At 40.3% G+C, this 21,221-nt stretch overlaps 1 protein-coding gene across 3 annotated transcripts; it reads left to right on the top strand.

Moving 5' to 3' along the window:
• The first annotated feature begins 664 nt into the window (after window positions 1–664).
• On the top strand, window positions 665–19,385 carry LOC133897166 (protein RST1). Of its 3 annotated transcripts, XM_062337801.1 has the most exons (25): window positions 665–1,413; window positions 1,796–1,879; window positions 2,736–3,012; window positions 4,092–4,342; window positions 5,747–5,921; window positions 6,013–6,203; window positions 6,694–6,794; window positions 9,736–9,811; window positions 10,681–10,812; window positions 10,896–10,977; window positions 11,541–11,613; window positions 11,739–11,907; window positions 12,013–12,143; window positions 12,226–12,314; window positions 13,646–13,740; window positions 13,869–14,084; window positions 14,665–14,742; window positions 14,994–15,176; window positions 15,569–16,420; window positions 16,495–16,791; window positions 17,523–18,161; window positions 18,276–18,423; window positions 18,550–18,671; window positions 18,797–18,871; window positions 18,951–19,109. In XM_062337801.1, the coding sequence occupies exons 1-25, from the start codon at window positions 745–747 to the stop codon at window positions 18,966–18,968; spliced, it is 5,223 nt and encodes a 1,740-aa protein (XP_062193785.1). In that variant the 5' UTR covers window positions 665–744; the 3' UTR covers window positions 18,969–19,109. The 3 variants fall into 3 exon arrangements, with proteins under 3 accessions (XP_062193785.1, XP_062193776.1, XP_062193768.1); XM_062337792.1 differs by having other exon boundaries at window positions 666–1,413; window positions 13,872–14,084; window positions 18,797–19,385; XM_062337784.1 differs by having other exon boundaries at window positions 666–1,413; window positions 18,797–19,385.
• The last annotated feature ends 1,836 nt before the right edge of the window (window positions 19,386–21,221 follow it).

The raw sequence follows: 21,221 nt of genomic DNA, 5'->3' as shown, positions 1-21,221 counted from the left end.
ACCCGGGATCCCTGCAGGAACATGGGCTTCCAAACAGAACCTTAATGGGCCATATTGCTCAAAAACCAGAAGAGGTTGTTCGTGCAGCATACGGGGCGGGGCATCTAGCGTGAGAAAGGCCCATCATCAGTTTTCAGGATGTGCTCAAGACTTGAATATGGGAAATACAATCTCACTGCCCTTACCCACGCATGATTAATCTAAGTACTCTCTCTAATTATAAATATAAGTCATTTTAGATTTGTATATAAGGATTAAGAAAATAGATTAAATGACATTATCGCCCTTTATTTATTCTGTATTGAAAAAAATAACTCATTCATTTGTGAGAGTGATAGCATTTATTAAACAAGGGTAAAACGGAGATAAAAGAGAAAAAAGTGTATAAAAATTCGAGAATGACTTATATTTAGAAAATAGTTGAGGAAGCTAAAACAACCTATATTTGTAACCAGAGGGAGTGTGTTTTTTCTCACCTAATATTTATCTATTCTTTAATTTTTTTCATCTATTTTATAATTTTTTGACTTAATTTTTTAACACGAATTTTAATATAATATATGATCCTCCATCAACAGTCCATGGACACAGAGAAACAACAGGTTGGGCCATTCGATTCGAATCTTCGGCCCATTTAATCACCACCGACGGGCCTAGTAGGGAACGCTACAGAAACCATAAAACCAACCCCTCTCCCGTTCTCCCCAGTCCTCGGCCACTTCCGTCTCCGGCCACCGCACCACCATGGCCTCCTCCGCCGCCGCCGCGGCGGCTTTCTCCCACCTCGTCGACCGCACCCGCGTCCCGGACCCCACCCTGCAGGGCCACGCCGTCGCGGCCTTCTTCCGCCACCTCCTCTCCCTGCCCGCGCCACTCCCCGCCGCGGCCCACGACGCCGCCTCTGCCCTCCTAGCCTCGCCCCACCCCTCCGTTGCCGCCCACGCCGCGGCATCCCTCGCCCGCCTCGCCGCCTCCCGCGCCGACCTTCTCCCTCCGGGCCTCGCCCTCCCGCTCCTCCTCGCGCCCCTCGCGGCCTCCCCCTCGCCTCGGCTCGCCTCCTGCCTCGTCAAGGCCGTCACCGCGCTCGCGTCCTGCGTCCTCCGCTCCGGCTCCCGCTTCCCGCCCCATGACCACCCCTTCGTCCAGGCGCTCGCGTCGGGAGCCGACGGCGCGCGCGCGGAGCTTACGCGGCAGGCGGCCAGGATGGTGGCCGAGGGGCTCGACGGGGTGGTAGGCTTCCTGAGGCCGTTCTTGATGTTTGCCGTCGTGAGGAAAGGGGACGCTCCCTTTGCGAAAGATTTGATCGGCACTCTGGCCGCAGCGGGCGCTGCAGCAGGGAAGCCGGGTGTCGCGATCCCGGTGCTGAAGTTGCTCGAAGAGAGCTTGCTGCATTTCGGCCGCGGGGATGGTGAGGTACGTGTTGTGGACTCATACTCGCATGTATGATATCTGTGATCTGACTCTCAGTGATGCTCTATACTTTGCAATGCTGTGAGGGATTATGCAAACAGGATCTTACTGATGTGTATTGTGTTGTGTTCGAGCAGTCCTGATGATGACAGTTGTGGTGTGCGTTCCATCACAGAAGTGATTGCATTGTGTTTTTCAATGATGCCAATGCCATTGTCTAGTCCAGATTAGCACACAAAGCACATTATAGCCCGAAATAAAATGTAGGAAGACAATTGGTTCGAGAAGCTTATATTTCCTAATTGGAAGTGCGTTACATTGTGTGTTATGTGATTCTCAATGGAATTAGCTTCGTTTGTAATTACTTATGCTTGCTTTTCTTCAGGAAGTGCGGCTCTGGCTTGGTTCTGCAGAGTGCTTGGTGGATGCTTACGTGGTGTTATTGAGGAAGTTAGCTCATGCTCAAATGGTACTACTCTCTGCCTTTTGCTTAATCTGTTCAATGAAATGTAGGGGTAACAAATTGCTGCGGATTAGCCAACGAGATGTTCAGATGATACATATACCAGGTTCTGCTTCTTGTTAACACCGAGATGTTCAGATGTTACGTGCTAGTACCTAGATCTGTTTAAATGGATCAAGGATGAACATTAGTGGAATCTTTATCACTTGATAAAACTTTAATACGCAAATTTTGTGGAATCCCCTTCCTGGACGGTCCCATTTGGGCAGGGTTTGTTTATACTTGATGCCTGCTTCCTACATATATAGCCATCAGTATACTGCTCCACTTGACTTTATCTGTTCAAATTTGTTGTATGCTGATGTATGGCACAAGAATGTTTTATAAATTTAGTTTATAAATTTAGATTTCCACTCGAATACTTTCTGAAATTTGATGAATTTCCGATGTATTTACTACTGCATGGTGTATTTACATCATTTATTTGGAGTTTAGACTGTTCCGTATTTATTATGAGCGGATTCCTTGCTGTAGGAGTACCCAGCAGACTAGTAGTTTTTCCACTCAATGAACTCCTGTGAGGCATTAGCCATCCACATCATTTTTTCCTTGTGGTTCTGAATTTCTCTTTGGTGAAAACACTAAGATCGACTTGACATGTGAACTTCTATGTTTTATTACTCATTGATGAGGTTGACTTGACATGTGAACTTCTTCCATGTTTTAGTACTCGTTGATGATGTAGGCAACTAACCAGTATAGGCTGCTTGTTTTCTTGCTATTACTAGAATTCAAGTGCTTATATAATTGCTGTGCGTGAATAATGCATCATAGATATACTGTAACTTTCTTCTTTTAACAGCCAACATATGATGCTCAAGCAAGTAGTGCAAAGTTGATGGAAACACTTCTATCACAATGTTCATTTCATCAAAAACTTCTGGGAATCACTTCTACAGTTCTTGGGTTATCAAAATATTTATTCTCGGTGCAAAAGGACCTTGGATTATTCTATCTACCTGAGATTTCTGTTGTCCTTAGTTCTCTTTCTCACTCTCTCAGTGGGCTGGAGTTTGAACATGAACAGCTAGCTGGCTTGAAACTTCTGGCCTTTTTGATGGAGTGGAAATATGAAAACGGTACATTCCCAGATGTTTAAAATTCCTCTCCACCTAAATTTTCAATTGTTTGAGGCACTGGGAACTTGGTTCTCTTATTATTTCTGACAATACCAACTTGGCTTTATCTTAAACTACCATGTTTTCTTTCATATCAATAACCTTCTTTACATGTATAGTTTTAACCTATTTAGAACCAGAAGTGAACTGGGCAGCATGGAATGGGTATCGTCTTCTTCTGCTCTAAAATTGATGAGAATTTCAATGTGCTTTGCATTTTGTTTTGCATGAAATATTCCCCACAGAGAGGGTTTGCAGCATACTCTAACATTAATCTGTTTCCAAGTATAAGTCACCGTGGCATTTGTGCTGTCAAACATCATTAAAAAAATGATATAAATAGGCAGTGTTGAAAAGTTCTTCAATATTTTAACTAATGTAGCTTTACAAAATTACTCGCCATACTTGTATCGTGGTGACATAAAAAACAATGCGGACTTATATTCCCTTCTTTTCAAATGTAAATTATTTTCTTAAATTTCATTGTGATTTTGACCATTTATTTTTATAACAATATGGTAGTAAAAACTATTACTACGGAGGTACTTTTGTGTCAGATATACTGATACTGTTTTCAAACTGTTTTCTTGTGGCCTGAAAAGAATAACTATTTTATGAGGCTATCTGTCTATATTTCTAGTGAAAGGTCAAACCATATCATTAAAATATTTTGTCATTTCATGTTTTTGTGTATGTGTTCCTTGTGGGCCCAAGAAAAAATCAATGAAACTCAAAGCAAATTTGATGGACACATCAAATTTGATCGATAAGCAACACGAAATCACTCGAGAGCTAAATAGTAAGATCATTATTTTATTTGTTAGTGGTAACTTTTCACATTTTGATGACAAACCTACCATGGCTATTTATATTTGGAAACACAGAGAGTATTTGAAAACAGAGCAAGTGATGTTATAATTATTTAGGTCAATTCTTTTTTGGGGGAGTGTACAGTCAATTTAACCTTCTTTTTGTTATCATTGTCATGGGATACGATATGTGTTATCATCGGGAAGTTTCATATATGTGTATGGTTGCAGTGCTTGAAAGAAAAGAACTAACACAACACCTCAACGAGGAGCTTCTCTGTGTTCTGCCAGTTATCAACCTTGCTATTTCTCCATCTAAATCTGTGAAAGCAGTGGCATCTCATGTTTTGTCAAGGTTCAGTCTGCTTGTTTTAGACTTGCCTGCTTCTCATTCATCAGAGCATCAAGATATTTCAATGGTTTGCCACATAAGCAAACCTGCATTTATTCTTCCTAAACTTCTAAATCATCTATGGTCTCAGGTGAACATTTGATCCTTGTTTTTTTTTTTTTTTTTGCTCTGTACTGTTATAATTCTGCTTCATTCTCTCCATTTGTTAGAGATAAAAAATGGTTTTGTGACTGTTTTCTCTTGCGTATGATGTGGGTTGAATTGTTTGGAATCACATTAGATGATACGGATCACATGGGTTGGAAATCCAATACTTTGCATCCTTAATGATTGCAGATGGTGATGTTGTAGTGTACCATATGTGGATATGGTTAATCTGTCATACTTTCACAGGTTGAGTATGAAGCATTATATTATGCTGTTTTGACTTCACAAATCACTAGTATATCTGGCAACACCCTACGGTACTTTCACGATTCAAATGTAATGTTCTATATTATTTTTAGTCTTCACGAATACTGGAGTATTTGTTATCTCCCTATCCGTACTTTTGCAATTTGAGTGCAAAGATTTGTGTTATGTTAGACTTCACAAGTTTTGATCCCATTCTAGTTATCAGTTATCTTATCACCAAACATAGAATAATCCACCCAGATTTTAATTTTCTCTAAAGGTACCACAAAATGAAAAATGGGAATCCCTAGGTCACAGTATGAGTACCCAATCTTTGACTACTTATATTTGCTCGGTTTATTGTGTGACTAAATCTATGGTTTGACATGATCAGTGTTCTGGAAATGGGTCTACTAGGCCGGATACAAGGAATGGACGCCCCTACCCATTACCATACAGTTGGCGGTTAGAGCGCATAATTGGCTCGATCATACCCTATGATCACTCCTTGGTGGGTGACTGGTCGAGTTACCATTACTGTTTAGGGCCTGTTTGGTCGAGTGCTGTAGTTTGCCAAAATTTAGGCAGGCAGGTTTGACCTCATGTGGTGAGTGTTTAGATGATGCCACACTTTTGGTGTGCCAATCTTTCTTTTCTTCAGGACTCAACAGTCAATGACTCATTTTCTTGCCAAATTCTGCTATTATTGTGGTGAACATTTATTCACCCGAGAAATTGTGGCACGCCGCATTTGCCACAAAAAATGTTTGGCGAACTATGGACATGATGCAAACAAGCTGTTAGAACCTTGGACATGATTGTACCAAATGCGGCATTGGTAAAAGGTCATATTTGTTTTCCACATTCATATTGCTTTATTCATGTTTCTCTCTTTGTTCTATTTTGAGTCTGTGTCCACGGATATTCTGGGCATGTGTCTGTATCTGAAAGAGAAAGAAACTTGTTCGTTCAGTAGGAATCTCTCCTGCTGTTTTCCCTTAAAAAAACTTGTATGTGAGTGTACGTTCAGCCGTTGTTTGCTCCATATCCACTTCACTTCTATCACCAGAAATCCTGCGTTGGATTTCTTGTGTGCTATGCGCTCATATAAATTTGTCTAATTTCCACTTGCCATCCACAGCCATCTTCATCAGGCTTCATTTTTATGAAGTACATAGCTAGCAAGGTTTCACCTGATTCTGCTCGAAACTATCTGGAAGCAAGTTATTGGACACATCAAATAAATGACTATCTGACAGCCCTTCGCAGAGACAAGCTTACATTGGATGGCTTGTCTTCAAAAAAGACATCATCAGGTTGATGAGTTTACTTGTGGCTTTTATATGCTTCCTAGCCTTTAATCTTTATTTAATCCTCTAACTTGTTGCTCCATCTAATTACTTGCAGTAGCAATATCATCGCTAGTAAGCTCTGTTGTATCTGTTTTAGTAATGCACCCAAAACTTGGTACTTCTGCTGCTCAGTCTTTGGCCGTTCTTGGCGCATCAGACCCGAGATTGGGTATGCCGTTGTTTGTAATTATCCTCTTCTATATCAAGATTCTATACAGCAACAGTAATTGTTCAACAAAGATCTCGGTGAGTACTGCAAGTTCATGTTTCTTTTGTATTTGAATGCTCAAAATGAGTAATTAAAATGCATTGGATAATGGGATGAGCTTCTAATCAAATGGAAAATCCTAAGGACACTAGTTGTAATTTGAGAATCCACGGTTGCAAAGACAATAGGATCTGAACTTCAACTTGCAAAAGGGGTCATGGTTAATAGGAAGTAGAAAAATTAACCAAAGTGCGTCGCAAATTGTGCACATGTACTATCTAAGCCAAAGTACGTCGCAAATTGTGCACAGTCATTGCAATGATTAGAAGGTGGGATGTTTGTTTAAATTTTTAAACCTTGATTGTGCTTATAATAGATGTACCTACATGTAAAAGTGCGGAAACCGTATTGATTTTGGAGTACACTACAATTCTTTTTCGGCTTTACCGCAAAAGCAACATAGACAACATTGCAAATTGCAAATAGAGTAGAATATTTGACATAGAATTTGCCAATTACGATTTGCAGCTCAGTTTGCTGGAGTCATTGCCATCACTTGCTACACATGGTTTTGTGCTTCCACTCGCTCTGCAATGGATATCGCCAATGCTTAAAAGGAACACAAGTCTGTAAGTTAGTAGCATTATCGCGAGTGAGCTCAACCTTAGCTTTTTTTGTTCTCTTGTTTGCTTGTCCTAATGAGCTTAATCGTATTGTTCTGACATATATGGATTGCCTGTTCTTTTTTTTTTTTTCCGAACGCGCAGGAGAGTTGCATGTCATTTCATTTAAGAAGAAGAGAACGAACAACGTACAACAAAACACCCACACAGCACCACCCAAAAACTCAACACAACAACAATAATAGAGCAACCCTTAAAGACCCAAGAGCTATCCAGCTAAAAGGATGCGGAGATCTTTAGCACCAGCTGCAGCCCAAATCTCCCCCTCGCAAGCCACTGTCCTGACCAGCATGTTAACGTTTGGAGCTGCATTGTTAAAAATGCAATCGTTCCGATGTTTCCACAGCTCCCAGGCTACCAAGATTATCAAGGAGGTGACGCCCTTTCGAAGTTGCTTATCGACCAACTTAGTCACACGGTACCACCAACCTGAGAAGACGGAAGTGTCAGGTTGGGGAGCCAAATTCTGCAGCCCAAACTGCTGGAAGATGAAGAACCACACATGCCTAGCAAATACGCAAGAGACCAAGATGTGTTGAATGTCCTCATCGGTCTGATCACAAAAAAGGCAGGCAGCCGGGTGTGGAAGGCCATGCCTTGCAAGCCAGTCTGCCGTCCAACATCGGTTTAGAATTGCCAGCCATAAGAAGAATTTGCACCGAAGCAGAACCCAAGTCTTCCAAATGCGCCTCCAAGGGGCGAATTTGATAGAACCAACAAAGAAAGAATTATATGCAGTCTTACTTGAATAAACACCAGAATTAGACAATTTCCAAACATGCCGGTCATCCACCCCTTGCTGAAGATTTTGTTCCTCGACTAGATCCCAGAGCTGCAAATATTCCAGAAGAAAACTGACCGAAAGGGCTCCTTGGAGGTCCATCACCCACCTCCTGTTATCAAGACCTTGCTGCATCGTCCTAAGATTGAAAACACGTCGAGGAACCTGAGAAATAAGATTAGGGGCCAGCTCTGAGATGGTTTTGCCAAGCAACCACCTATCAGACCAAAACAATGTGTTTTCACCATCACCAACAAAAGACACAACAGCCATATCAAAAAGAGCCTTTGCATTTGGATGAACTTTGACATGAAGGCCAGCCCGAGGGCGAGACGATTCAGTTTTACGCAGCCAAAGCTATCTAATCCGAAGAGCATAGCCAAGAGAGGTCAGGTCATGGATGCCTAACCCGCCAAACTGAATAGGCCGACAGACCCGTTGCCAAGAAACTAGACAATTTCCACCATTTGTTTGTTCTTGCCCTTTCCAAAGAAAACCACGCCTTCGTTTGTCAATGGCTTTGAGGACCCATTTGGGAAGATCCATCGCAATCATCTGATAAATAGGTGCGGCAGTGAGAACCACCTGCACCATGATCAACCGGCTAGCCTGGTTCATCAATCCGGCCTTCCAACCTGGCAGATAATCGCCTACCTTATCGACCAACGGCTGTAGCTCCGGTTTGAGGAGCTTTCTATTGAAAGAGGGAGGCCCAGATATGTGCAAGGAAATTTTTTAACCTCACAAGGCAGCTGATCTGCAATGGTCAAAAGCACCTCATCATGGCACTGGATGGGAGTTACCGAGCATTTTAGAAGATTAGTCTTGAGCCCAGAAGCATTTCCAAAAGCTTCCAATATAAGTTGATCAAGACTAGATCCTCAGGCAAAGGACGAAGGAACAAAACCATGTCATCCGCATAGAGAGAAATGCGGTGATGCAGCCCACGCATTGACAATGGCTGAAGATGACCATCAATACAAGCACGATCGACCAAATAGTTCAAAACATCCATGACAAGAATAAATAGCATAGGGGAGAGGGGACCCCCTTGCCTAAGCCCACGTTGGTGATAGATAATCTCCCCCGGCTCCCCATTGAGGAGCACCCGAGAGGAGGCAGTGGAGAGCAAGCAACAAATGAGATTGCACCAACGGAGACCAAAACCCAATCTTTGCAATACCTGCAGCAAGAATGGCCAAGAAACCGAATCGAAAGCTTTAGATATATCCAATTTGAGTAGAATATGAGGTTCCTTCCGCCTATGTAAGCACTGAGCTGTCTGCTGGACCAAGATAAAATTGTCTTGAATGCAACGCCCGCATGCAAGACAGCCTTGGAGCCAAACGATTAGCAAGGAGTTTTCCAATCAACTTTGCGAAACTGTGCATAAGACTTATCAGCCGATAATCTTTCACTTGCAGAGCATCAACCTTCTTGGGCAAAAGGGTGATAAAAGCTGAGTTCAACAACTTAAGCTTGGATGCCCTACCATGCTCCTGTTCTTTTTATTCATTCTTCTTATTTTTGAACAGGAGTCAAAGCAACCCTTTCTTTATTAGGAAAAAGAAAAAAACTTGGTCGTGATAAGTCTTTAACCCAACATCACCAGAGGATCACCAGCTCCTCGTGTCACATCTGTGCTTGCTAAGCTTCAGCCTTTAGGATGTCTCCAGGTTATGCAACCCTGTCCAAAATATCAGAAAATCATACATCTTATGCACAATCCCATTGGGAACATTAACTTACAGGTGACCAAAGCAATGAAAACATATCATTTCTGATCTTATGCAATTACTGTAATATTTAACACAAAGAAGTAAATTTTGAAATGTTGGTTTGTTCTCAACATCTAGCTTGCAGGTTTGTCTTGATTTTGTGAGTTTCTTACTTATATGTATACTTACATTTGTGAGTAATTTTGCTGAATAATATCCAGCTTATGGCTGTTGCATTTATGGATTGAGTTCTGATTATCACATTTGGGCTTAGGCATAGTTATCAGTTTATAATATCAGCAGATGCTTTCTTTTTTTTATTTTTAAAAATAAAATCATATTGGATTACATGCTTCTGTTGTCCTTATATTACATGATTTTCCTGCAGGGTTCTATATGCTATAGCTGTTCGGTTGCTCTGCAAGATATGGATTGTCACTGACTGGGCATTTCCAAACTTACAAGTAAGAATGCTATTTTCAACTGGATGATAAAAATCTTATCTTGTCATGACGATGAGCTTTCATACGTTGGCAGTACTAGTACTAAGGTGATGTTACCAAAATGTAATTACAAACTATTAAAATGTTAGTTCCCAAACTGTTTTTGGCTAGCTAGATTGATAAATTTTTGCCTTTGTGTTCCTTGGCTTTCAAACATGATGTACTCGATAAGAAGGTAATCATGCACCTCTCGCTAGAGTTTGTGTGCCTGGTCTGTTTCTTTGAGGCATACTAAAAATGTGAAATTTGCTAATGCCACTATGCTGAATAATATGTTATGTACTCCTCCATTCCACAACATAAGTTGAAAGCCACCATACATGGAGATCAAGGAGGCACCAAATCTAAGAAACATTTAATGAAATTGGACCTTGCATATCCCTTTTAAATGGCACACTACAGCTACTCATCTTTTTCACATTGTTAAAGTAGGGTAGTGAGTGGAAGTATTGCAATGACTGCACTCTTGATTTCTTCAGTGGACTTACATTGTAAAGCAATGCATACCAATGAAATGGATTGGCATTTAGAAATGGAGGGAGTTAATAATAAAGGGCCTTTTCCAATCTATCCTCAGGGACAGTAGAGTCCATTGTTCCATATTACTCTTTATTGTCATAGATTAAATTTGAGTGATCTTTTTATACGACAGCATGACTCCCAATGATGTTTAGCTAACTGTCATTGATGGTGAAATCACTGTTGCGATATGTTAAACTCGGACTTTTCTTGTGATGCTCATGAAAAGCTATGGAGATCATCAGTATGATTAGAGGACAATTTATGATTGATGTTAGAAGATTGCCACTAACTTTTGGCTTCTAATATAGGTAATTCTGGATCCTGAAAATTTTTCCAATTTCATCTCAGACAGAGAAATTTCCACAAGTATTGCCGCATCAATACGTGATGTTTGCAAGCAGAACCCAGATAGAGGTGTTGATCTAATATTATCCGTCTCGGTGAGTATTGTCTACATTGTTTTCTTCTTACCTCTTATTCTTTACTTGGTCTGCTTTCTAATATATAGCCACTTAACTAATAGTTTTGTATTGAGAGTCGTGATTCTGTGGTTCAAGCTCTTGGTCTTGAGAGCCTCTTGTATCTCTGTGAAGCAGATGTGGTCGGTAAGTTTCTGACTTTCCATCAGTTCATTACTTAGTTTCTGACCATGTTCCAAAAATCAGGAAGTTATTGCCTGTATGAAATACTATGTTCTTATAAACCATGTTTTCTGAAGACTAGTATGGGTGTAATTTTCGGTTAAGTCATATTTTCGGTACCTGTTGTGGATGCTTTTGTCGGACGAACGTACAGGCGCTGGGTTAAGGTGAAGTAGGGGCCAGCGTCCACAGAGGATTCAGCTCAGGCTTCAAAGTAGAGATAAAGATATGTTTAGAGATAATGATTTATTCGGTTAGATTCATTAGATATGTTTAAAGATAAAGATTGGTTTAGTTAGATTCATAAAGTTTAGAGATAAGATTTGCTAGAGAGATAATATTGTGAGTTGGTTAGACGCCAGCCTTATATAAGAGGCTGTGGATGTTCGGCAGAGATCAAGGATGAATAAAGCTTATAGTTTCCCGTAATAGCTGCTTAGAGCCTCTGAGAGAGGGTGAGTACGCTCCATACATCCCAGCCATATCAGTACCACACATCTGAAGTGAGCTCCTCATTTGTATGTCAGATTTCTATACGGCCTGGAAAGTTATATCAAAGGAGCTGCTTGATTATTCTGTTGAGCCCATTGTTGCACACAGGTAAGATTGCTGAGAACATTTCACCAAATGCAAATGTGTGTTTGGTCTGGTAGATCAATACCATCAATGTTCTGGTGTGTATTGACATCTGCTTCTTACTCTCTATGTTTTCTTGTTTTTGGCAGTTTATGTGCTCTGTTGAGATGGGGAGCGATGGATGCTGAGGCGTATTCTGGAATATCTAATAACCTAATAGGAATATTGTGGAGCATTGGAACATCTAAGAAAAATAATTCTGAACCTCTCTGGGTTAAAGCAAGAGGAACTGCTTTTCACTCCTTATCCTACTACAAGGTTATGCTATTTTTTGTTCAATGTTTTGTGCTTATCTGCTAATGTTTGGTTAGAAATCCTATTTCAAATGGTCATCGGATGTGTTTAACAATGAGTGCGTTACAGGTCTCACTTATTCAAGATGCTATTCCTGATTTCTGGAAACAAAACTATGAGTTCTTTACTAATGAATATAATCTGGCTGTTCTCAAGGCCATGGAGAACTTTCAAGATGAGATCGTAAAGTTTGAGCACTTGTTAGTATTTTTTTTGCAAGACTTTCTTCTGAATTCAGATTCTTAGTGACATCCTTAACTAATGCTATCCCTGTTCGCACAGAAACCGTCGTAGAGTGACTACTGATAAAAGAGCTGCAGTGCATAAATTTGAGAAGCTACTGGATGTTTTCCCTCAGGCTGTGTTTAAAGGTATGCTAGTGATCTAGTTGGACTCAAATTAATTAGTTTTGTAATTTGAAGAACCAAAGTGTTGAATGCTTGATATTCTGCCCATAGTTGTCATGGCGTCGCCTTCTCCTTGCCATATCGGCGTCGTAGAAATCTGGGTCTTGCCGCGCCGACGCCACAATGCGATCGCGTATGGCGTTTACCATATAGGCGTGGTGCCCACGTGGCGATGAGAAGGCGTCTGCCACCGCCAAGACTGCGAGACGTCTGCCTACCCATGCTCCTCGCCATCCGCCACCGAGACGATGTCAAGTTGAGCGGCGTCCATCGCCCACTACATCACTTGTCCACCTCCCCCTCTGACGACTCCCCTCCTAGATCCTCCAGCCTCACCCTAGTCTCTTCTCTGGCCTTGCCACCTCCTTCGGCGCCGCGAACCCACCTCCAGCTCCTCCATCCCGTTGCTCCCAACTCCAGCTCCAGCCAGCTTCGTCGGTGCCAACGCATGGGACTTGAGTGCGTCGAAGCGACGGGTGAGGTTGGCCTCCAGTGGATCAGGCGCCACGACGTCGAGTGCTAGAGGGCTCGAGGCGGCGATGTAGGTTGAGGAGACGAGGTGGGAGTTGGCCTAGAGCTTCAGCAGCACAACGTCTTGTGCCGCCTGCAGGAGCGCATCCACCTCCGCCTACTCGCCATCGGAGACCGCAGCCTTCCAGCCGCCGCTCATCGTGGTGGATTGGATTCTGTGTCATTGTCTTGTCGACTTCACTGATTTCCTTCACTTTAATACTAATTGCATGATTAGAGTGGCCCATCTACGGCCCATATCAGACCAGCCCCATATAAGACCAGGCCCATATCAGAACAGGCCCATCTAAGCCCATATCAGACCAGACCCACCAATCAATTAATTAACGATCTCGATGAGTTTGCAATGGATGACTTTTGAGAGATGAATTCTATGTCTTTTGTGCTACATTTACATTGCTATTTTGATTTCCTAAAATTCTAGACTATCACTTTTGAGCTACATTTACATTGCCATTTGCCAATATAATTTCCTACTATCCTATACTATGATGTGTGTATTCGCCACGCCAATGTGTATATAGCGCCGCCACGCTGTGCGCCATAAGCGCTGTAAAGGTGTGAAGGTGGTGGTCGCCGCGCTTCGCCACATCGCCGTAACAACTATGATTTTGTCCAATGCATATGTTTCTAATCAAATACTTAGCTTGTTCTTTCCTATGCTTTATATGAAAAATGCACAGTTTGGACTGTTCGATTTTTAATACAATCTGGTGTTAGCTTTATCTTCTAAGTTCCATTTGACTATTGTTTTCAAATTTTAGGGAAGACAGCCCATCATCAATTGCCTGGTGCAGCTCTTTTAACTCTCAATTTTGCTCCAAAGGACTTACTTAATGTTAATGAAGGGAAATCTAAGGTGATTAATCTGTAATGTTGGGTTTCTTTGGTGATATTATTTTATCTTAGTCACAGCTCGCCACTCAGAAAAGCTGAACTCTTCTTATGTTATTTGCTATTCTAATATGATGTATACTATTCTCATAGCAGGATTTGCCTAGAGTTCATGCTGCTTATGAGCAAGCATTTGCAGAGATGGCCGAATCTATGTATATATCAAGAAACATAGAGGTAGCTCTTCTTGCATTGCATTCATGGAAGTCATTTGTTTCCAATTGGATGCAAGCAGTTGTAGCTTTGCTTGACATTAAAGAGTCGTTGAAGTTGAGCAAAGCTTCAAAAGCCGCTAACGATATATTTAAGGTATATATATCTTTAGCATATTTTCATTTTTTGTATTTGTTTGTTCCACTTTAGATGATAGCTGTGATGAAAAACAAAAAATAGCCAAGTTTATTATTTATCTGCCCTCTCATTACATGAGCATAGTTTTGAGGTACGTAATGTGCCTGTTTTTAAAAGAACTGATATTTTGTGATAGTATATTCCAACATTGCAATCTTCAAGGTGCTGAACTGAAAGAGTGATGATCTGCTGAGTATTTTGATTATGTTAATTGTGAAGTGGGACAAATATCTTTCGTGCATGACGATATAGTTTATTTAGGACATACTTCATGCATCTTATATATATATATGTATGTATATATATATATGTATATATATATGTATGTATATATATATATATATGTATATATATATGTATGTATATATATATATATATATATATATATATATATATATATATATTATCTGGGTTTTACTTAGATATGTATCTTCCTTGCTATTGCCCCCCTTTTTAATCTTTGCCCCCTCCATTAGCTTCCTTAATCCTTACCATGCTAATGCTTAATTTTCTTATGTTTTCCTAATTGTGATTGCAGATTCTGTGCGATCGTGTTCCATTATCCACTCCTCAAGTTGCTGTTAACATTGCTCTTGTAATTGGAGCACTGTGCTTGGTAAGATGTCTTTATTAACATTTTAGTCATTCCCAAAAAATACTTGCTTCGAATTATATAGTATGATGTAATTGATTTTTCTGCCATCTGTTTCATCAATCTCTCCTTAAACTGGTGAGCACATTTTAGGTTTTTTTTTTCTTGTCTCGCCTATAGCCCTTAATCACTGATGTGCTCCTATGGTTGTTTCAGTGTTTTAGGGATGATTTGCTAATTTTGATTTAATTGGTGTCACCTTGTCTTATTGCCAGATTGTTCCTTCAACTGCTCATTTAGTAATATCTTCTGCATCAGATTTTCTATTAAAATGGTTGTTTCAATACGAGCATGAGCACCAGCAATGGTCAGCCGCTCTCTCTCTTGGACTAATATTCAATTGTTTTCATCCCACGGACAAAAAGAGCAAGTTTCAGGTTATTAATGGGCTTCTTGAGGTATGAAATCATGCTCTCCTCTCATAATTGGATATTTATAGACCTTACTGCATTTCTTATTTTTAGAAAGCATCTTGTTGCACTTAGCTCATTAGCACCTTACATACATTAACAGCACTAGCTTCTAGCAATACATTGTTGATATATGATCCGGATTCTGATGTTACTGCTGAAAGGCTGGGTTTGTCGAAGCATGGGGGCCCAAAGGGCCGAAGGCCCTGGCCCCGGACTAATTGTGAAAATTGTCTTCTCCCTTCATATTTTGTGCTAATTGGGTACAATATGCAAATTAATTCATAGTTTGGATTTTTTTTATACATTTAGGATACTTCCAAGTTTCAAATTGTGTTGTTAATAGTTTCTCATCATGTTTTATTCCTTTCCACATTTAGGTTATCACAAAAACTAAAAGCTGTCTTGTAAAAGGAGCTTGTGGACTGGCATTAGGTTATGCTTGTCAAGGTCTTTTAGCCAGAGCACATAATGTTGCCGATTCAGAAATAGAGGCTACTACACAACTCAATGAGCGTGCATCAGTTGAAGACATTCTTCACACTTTGGTTACTTCATTAATTCAGCTGTGTCCATCGTCATGTTATTCTCTCAAGAAACTTAGTATTTGTGGAATAGGCTCCATGGGGGGGATGGAAGAAAATAACAATAACTTCGATGATGATCCTTGGGCTGTTGCCGGACTTGTTCTTGGTCTGGGAAAATCTGCTGTTGCTCTGTATAGACTTGGAGCTTATGAAGCTGTTAATGACGTCAAGAACATATTGATATCATGGATACCGGATGTTGATTCAAGCTCTGCATTATTTGATGAAAGAAATTCAGTATCACTATGTATGGGCTCATGTCTTGCTCTTCCATCTGTTGTGACTTTTTGCCAGAGAGTGGAGTTGTTGGATGACGACTTGGATGCACTGTTCAATCGTTACACTTCTTTAGCTTCTGAGGTCCTGAACCTTAATAATTCCGGAACTATCTTTCAGAATTTATTGATGGCAATCTGTATCGGTGCTGGATCTTTCCTGTCTTGTATATTGGATGACGGGGTACATGCTATGGAATTTATTGGTGTTAAAAATCTTCTAGACACTCTCAGACATATATATACCCATCCTTTTCCTCCTCTTGTTCATTTGGGAGGCATGTTTGGCATAGTCAATGCTTTTGGTGCAGGTGCAGGGGACCTTACTGGGATGTGTTCAAAACCTATGACTTCACAAATCAAACATGAGGTATGTCTCTTCCATGCATCCGAACATTTAATTTTCTATAATTGCTAGAATAATCTATTTCATTATGTGCACAGGAGTCATCTTTGGTGAGAGGTCCTGTACTGACAAGCCCTGTTTGTGAGACTCTTTCAACATCAATGATTCAGGAAATATTACTTCTTGCTAAGGACGCTGAGGATAAGCACATACAATATTATGCTGCATGGGCCATTTCATTTCTTAGAAGCAGGTGGTTGTCAAAGAATCAGATTCTTTACGATGACAATGGTTCTCATAGAAGTTCTGGTGATCTCAGTCAATCTTCATGTTTTTCTGAACAAAGCTTAGTTTGGAACTTAAGTCTCTGGTTGAGTGATCTTAAGCTTGAAAAGGTTTGATCTGGATCTTTCTTGAAAAGAATGACTACTATGCTCTCATTTGTTAAAAATAGGGTTGTGCGGTAAATGCATTACAAAAGAAGTGCACACCGTAGCTTATGTATGTCGAATGCAGTTTAAATCTTTGTTTCTGGGAAAACATTCAGAAATAAAGATTCCTTTCATTCAACATACATAAGCTAGAATATGCACTTTTATATCCTAAACTGTATATTTAGGAAAACAAGTTTGCCATTTTGAATGTGTATTATTATTTTCTGACATAGGCACAAATGTAAAACTTGAAACATCAAAGCACATTAGGAGTTGTGCCTCCAAGCATTGCAGCAATCTTCTCATTTTCCTTCCCACACTCAAGTGTGGTTGCATACCTTTACTGCTGCAGTGGGTGAACTGGATGGTGCTTTACTCATGCAAAGAATCTCTACCAACGTATACTCATATATCTATATGTTATTTCATTGGATTTGATGCAAAGATCTAATATTGTATATGTTTTTATATGTTGTAAACAATATCTGCATCAGACAGTTGTACATGTTGATTTTTTAGTTTGTGGATATTAAATTATGAACTCTAGATAATTTATGGTGCATGGATTTAGTAAAGTACTTTACATTTTGGTGTTATGGTCAAATCATCCTACTCCTTGTGATTTTGTTGAGTTAGAGAAGTACTTCTTATTCAATTAATTCGCTTCTATTGACTTATTTTACTATCTACAGCCTGGTGATGCGGTGCCAGTAAATACAATTGGAACAGTTTTAAAATGCCTTTCCAAAGCTTCTCGGTTGCCAACTACAGACTGGGGGGTAATTGTACGGCGGTGCATGAAAGTTGAGGCACAGATCCCTCTTAAGTCAACCAACCAGCATGATCCTAAGTTACTAAGGGAAGCATGCTTATATTTTTCTCTAGCTCATGCTAGTCATATCAGTCCCCTTCTGCAGTTTTTGGATGATCTGACTGACATACTCAGATTTCGGAGATTAGATATAAATGTGCAGTCTATTTTGCTCCAACATTTGTCTCACCTAATGAAGCTCTTCTCTGATTCAAGATTGGAGAAACTGTTCGAGGATTTATCTGAATACTTGTATTCCTCCACCTCTTCGTACTTGAATTACTCATCTGAACAGAGAAGCATGATAAGAATGTCGTTCTGGGAGGGCATTTACAAGTGCCTGGTGGAGATTGTTTCTGAAGAATCTGGTGGTTTTTCATTCATTAAAAAATGCATTGAATGCTTGTTGCCTCTCATGACTCTCTGCAATGACGGTCAACCTGAATTCATGGATGAATGGTCTGCTGCTATAAAGTGTCTTACCAATGCCCAGAAAAGTTGGCTGAGTGATATGCTGCAGGTTCACAACAGCACAAATCTGTGTTTATGAATATTTCTGTATGTCTAGTTTGTTTTTGTAGGTGTTATCCTTTTTGTTGTTGCTTCACAGTGTTTTGTTTATGTTTCATGTCAGATTCGCAATACAGCCTTAATCACTGAAGGAGAATATGTTGATGTGGCAATAAAGATTATCATCAGAGCAAGATTGTGCTCTGCTGGTTGTGGTTCGGCACCTGAGCTGGGGAACATAAAGATGGCGATATTGTGCACAAAAACTGATGGTAACTGCGTCCCTTTGCATTGATTTAGGAGTAGCCCTTGATCTTCCATTCAATTCTCACCCATCCTAGGATATTTCTAGGTGAACTGTATATTGTTTTGAAAAACTAATGAATATGCTATTTCAGGTGTCTGGTGGGGTGTCCTTGTTGAGATTGCTGCAGCTATATACTCTGCTGAAAACAGTATCAAAAGGCAGTGGCTTCTGGATGCACTAGATATTGGCTGTGTTACAGCTCATCCCTCAACGGTAATTTTTCAAGATGTCGTGTTGGAATGTGTGGTCGGACTTGACTGGAAAATTCAAACATGCTTTCACAAGTTGCTTCCCTGCAAACTCAAACATGCTTAAGTTTTCTTGTTCTAATATTTCAGGTGTTGCGTTTTGTTGGCTTGCTATGTGGTAGCTGCTGCATCTATATGCCGCTTCTCGTTGTTAATTCGACAAATGTACTGAGTGACTTGCCCGTCACCCTGCCTTCCTTTCTCTCCAGTAGCATTTGGGATGACTTAGGGAACTCTGTTGCAGACAGGCTATGGTTGTTGACCACTCGCATTTACACTTGGGCAGAACAATTAGCTCACGGAGACGACCTCACTGGAAATGATCATATTCATAGAAGTGAAGCTGAGATCGCAACTTTTCTGGCCAGTATTCTGCGCTCTACATGCATTGCAGTCAAAGACTACTTGACTGTTGATAAGCAGCTAAAGCTTGCGAACCTCGAGGCACTCTGATCGTAGGGAGGAATGTTTTCATTTTTATCTTATATATGCCATTGTGTATCTTTCTGAAATTCATGTTTCAACAGTTGATGTCCTCACTGATGATTCAGCAGTACTTTGTTTCCTGTATATAATTAAGTTTAATTATTTCATCTTAGGCACTAAGAAAAGTCTAATGTTCATAGATTGAAGCATAACTTTTGAAATATTATTGCATGAATTTGAGAGCGCTCTGACATACTGCCACCAAACAATTTAAGAGCAGTTTCTTAGTGTCTAACAACTTGTGAGCAGACGAGAAAAGGGAGCTTCTCTCAGGCTATAGCTGAGATGGAAAGGGTTTACCTGGATCATATCAAAGGTGAGACTAATCATGATACTCCATTTGTCTTGCGCTTAAGAGATCCTGTTTTCTACATCTTTCTGAACTATGTTTCTCAAATTTTGCTTGCATTTAACATGATACAGGGAGTCGTAGCGTTCAGGGTCAGATTCACAATTCGACCCGCCTATACTTGATTTGAAGGTACTTCCATTGTTGTGAAGTGCAGTGTGAATGGTCAATTGTTGGCAAACCAGCTCGTAAATACGTAAACCAGTTGCTCCAGTGATGGTCAGTGTTCAAATGAAACCACCCGCATTTTAAGGGTTGATGTAGGTTAAATTTGGAGCAAAATATAATCCCCTTAATTGGTGAATATCTATTTCAGGTCCACATTCTAACCAGTTCTTGCTCGAACCGCAATCGGTTACTATGAAAAAGCTCATATTATATGTTACACATTTGTTCCACACAAAAAGCAATCACTAATAACGATTCTCATTCTTTCAGAAAGAAGCCCACAAGCATCGTATTTGATGCTTCAATTCCCACACACTGTTTCCTTATAAAGTTTCTCTCATTGACTTTTTTTGGGGGGTGGGACCTTTTCCTAAGAATTTATCAGCATTTCTAAAAATAGAAAAGAAACTAAACATAGAAAGGCTAGTAGACGTTTTCTTTTATATATCCATTAGCTTTTCCTCAAGATGCCTCATATAAAATTTTCACAGAGAAGCTAGCCTTTTCTGCCTACAACTAAAAAAATCGGTTGCAGAAAGGTATTCTGTTATGCATTAAACCACTAGCTTGTGAGATAATATGATAACCGGGAAAAATTGAACTCGTCTTGGAAAGTACTTTTTTTTATTAAGGACTTGTTTGGTAGAGTTCTCTCTTATTTCAATTTTTTGTGGAGAATGATTCTTAGGAGATGTGATTCTGTAGTTGAAAGTGATCCTTTAGTGATTCTCTAGATAAATTATATGGAGAAAGTGATTTTGTACGGAAAGTGAATAAATGAAAGCTATTTTTTTCAGCTCACTAACTTCTAGTTTATTTCAGAGAATTACTTCTACGGATTCCACTTAGAGAGCTGAAAGCTGTTGTTTGGCAGAGCTTCCTCTGATTTCAACCAGGAAGTTGCTCCAGGAGCTTTGCCAAACATGCCTTAAGTCGAATAGAGTATGCCAGTCACACTCATTAGAGTATGCAGCTAGGCGTCTCGACTCTTCTCATCTGTTCCCCTGCTATAGTTGAGACAGGCGAACGAGAGGCGACTTCGCTCTGGCGCTGTTTTCTTCGCTCCTCCCTCCCTCCTTGTTGGTTTGGTTATGGGCTATGGATTCTGGTTTCGGAGGTACTATTTGTTTAGCCTCGTCGTGGCAACTGGATGGAATGCGACCGAGACCGAAGATGAAGGTGTTGAGTGCTGGAGTGGATTTCAATGTTGTTCTCTTACCCGGGGTCTCTTTGTAAATCAGGATGTACTACTACATGTTTTAATATAACCCAATCCCGTTCGAAAAAAACAAGAATAGAGTGTGTCACTTAGGATGAGATTCTCTACCTTTATTATTTGTCACGACATGTGAGACCGACTCTACACGTTAATGACGAAGCTATAGTGATATTACAATTAGAGGATCTGGATTAGTCACTCAAACCTTAGATATAGACGGAGCTAGATGTCACTTTTGGACATGGACATACGGGCCCCTCTGGCCCACAACTCTCGTACGGACGAATGGAATA

The sequence above is a fragment of the Phragmites australis genome, chromosome 2, assembly GCF_958298935.1.
Source record: "Phragmites australis chromosome 2, lpPhrAust1.1, whole genome shotgun sequence".
Taxonomy (NCBI): domain Eukaryota; kingdom Viridiplantae; phylum Streptophyta; class Magnoliopsida; order Poales; family Poaceae; genus Phragmites; species Phragmites australis.
Note: the sequence above shows the minus strand (reverse complement) of the source record. Positions and strands in the feature narration are given on the sequence as shown.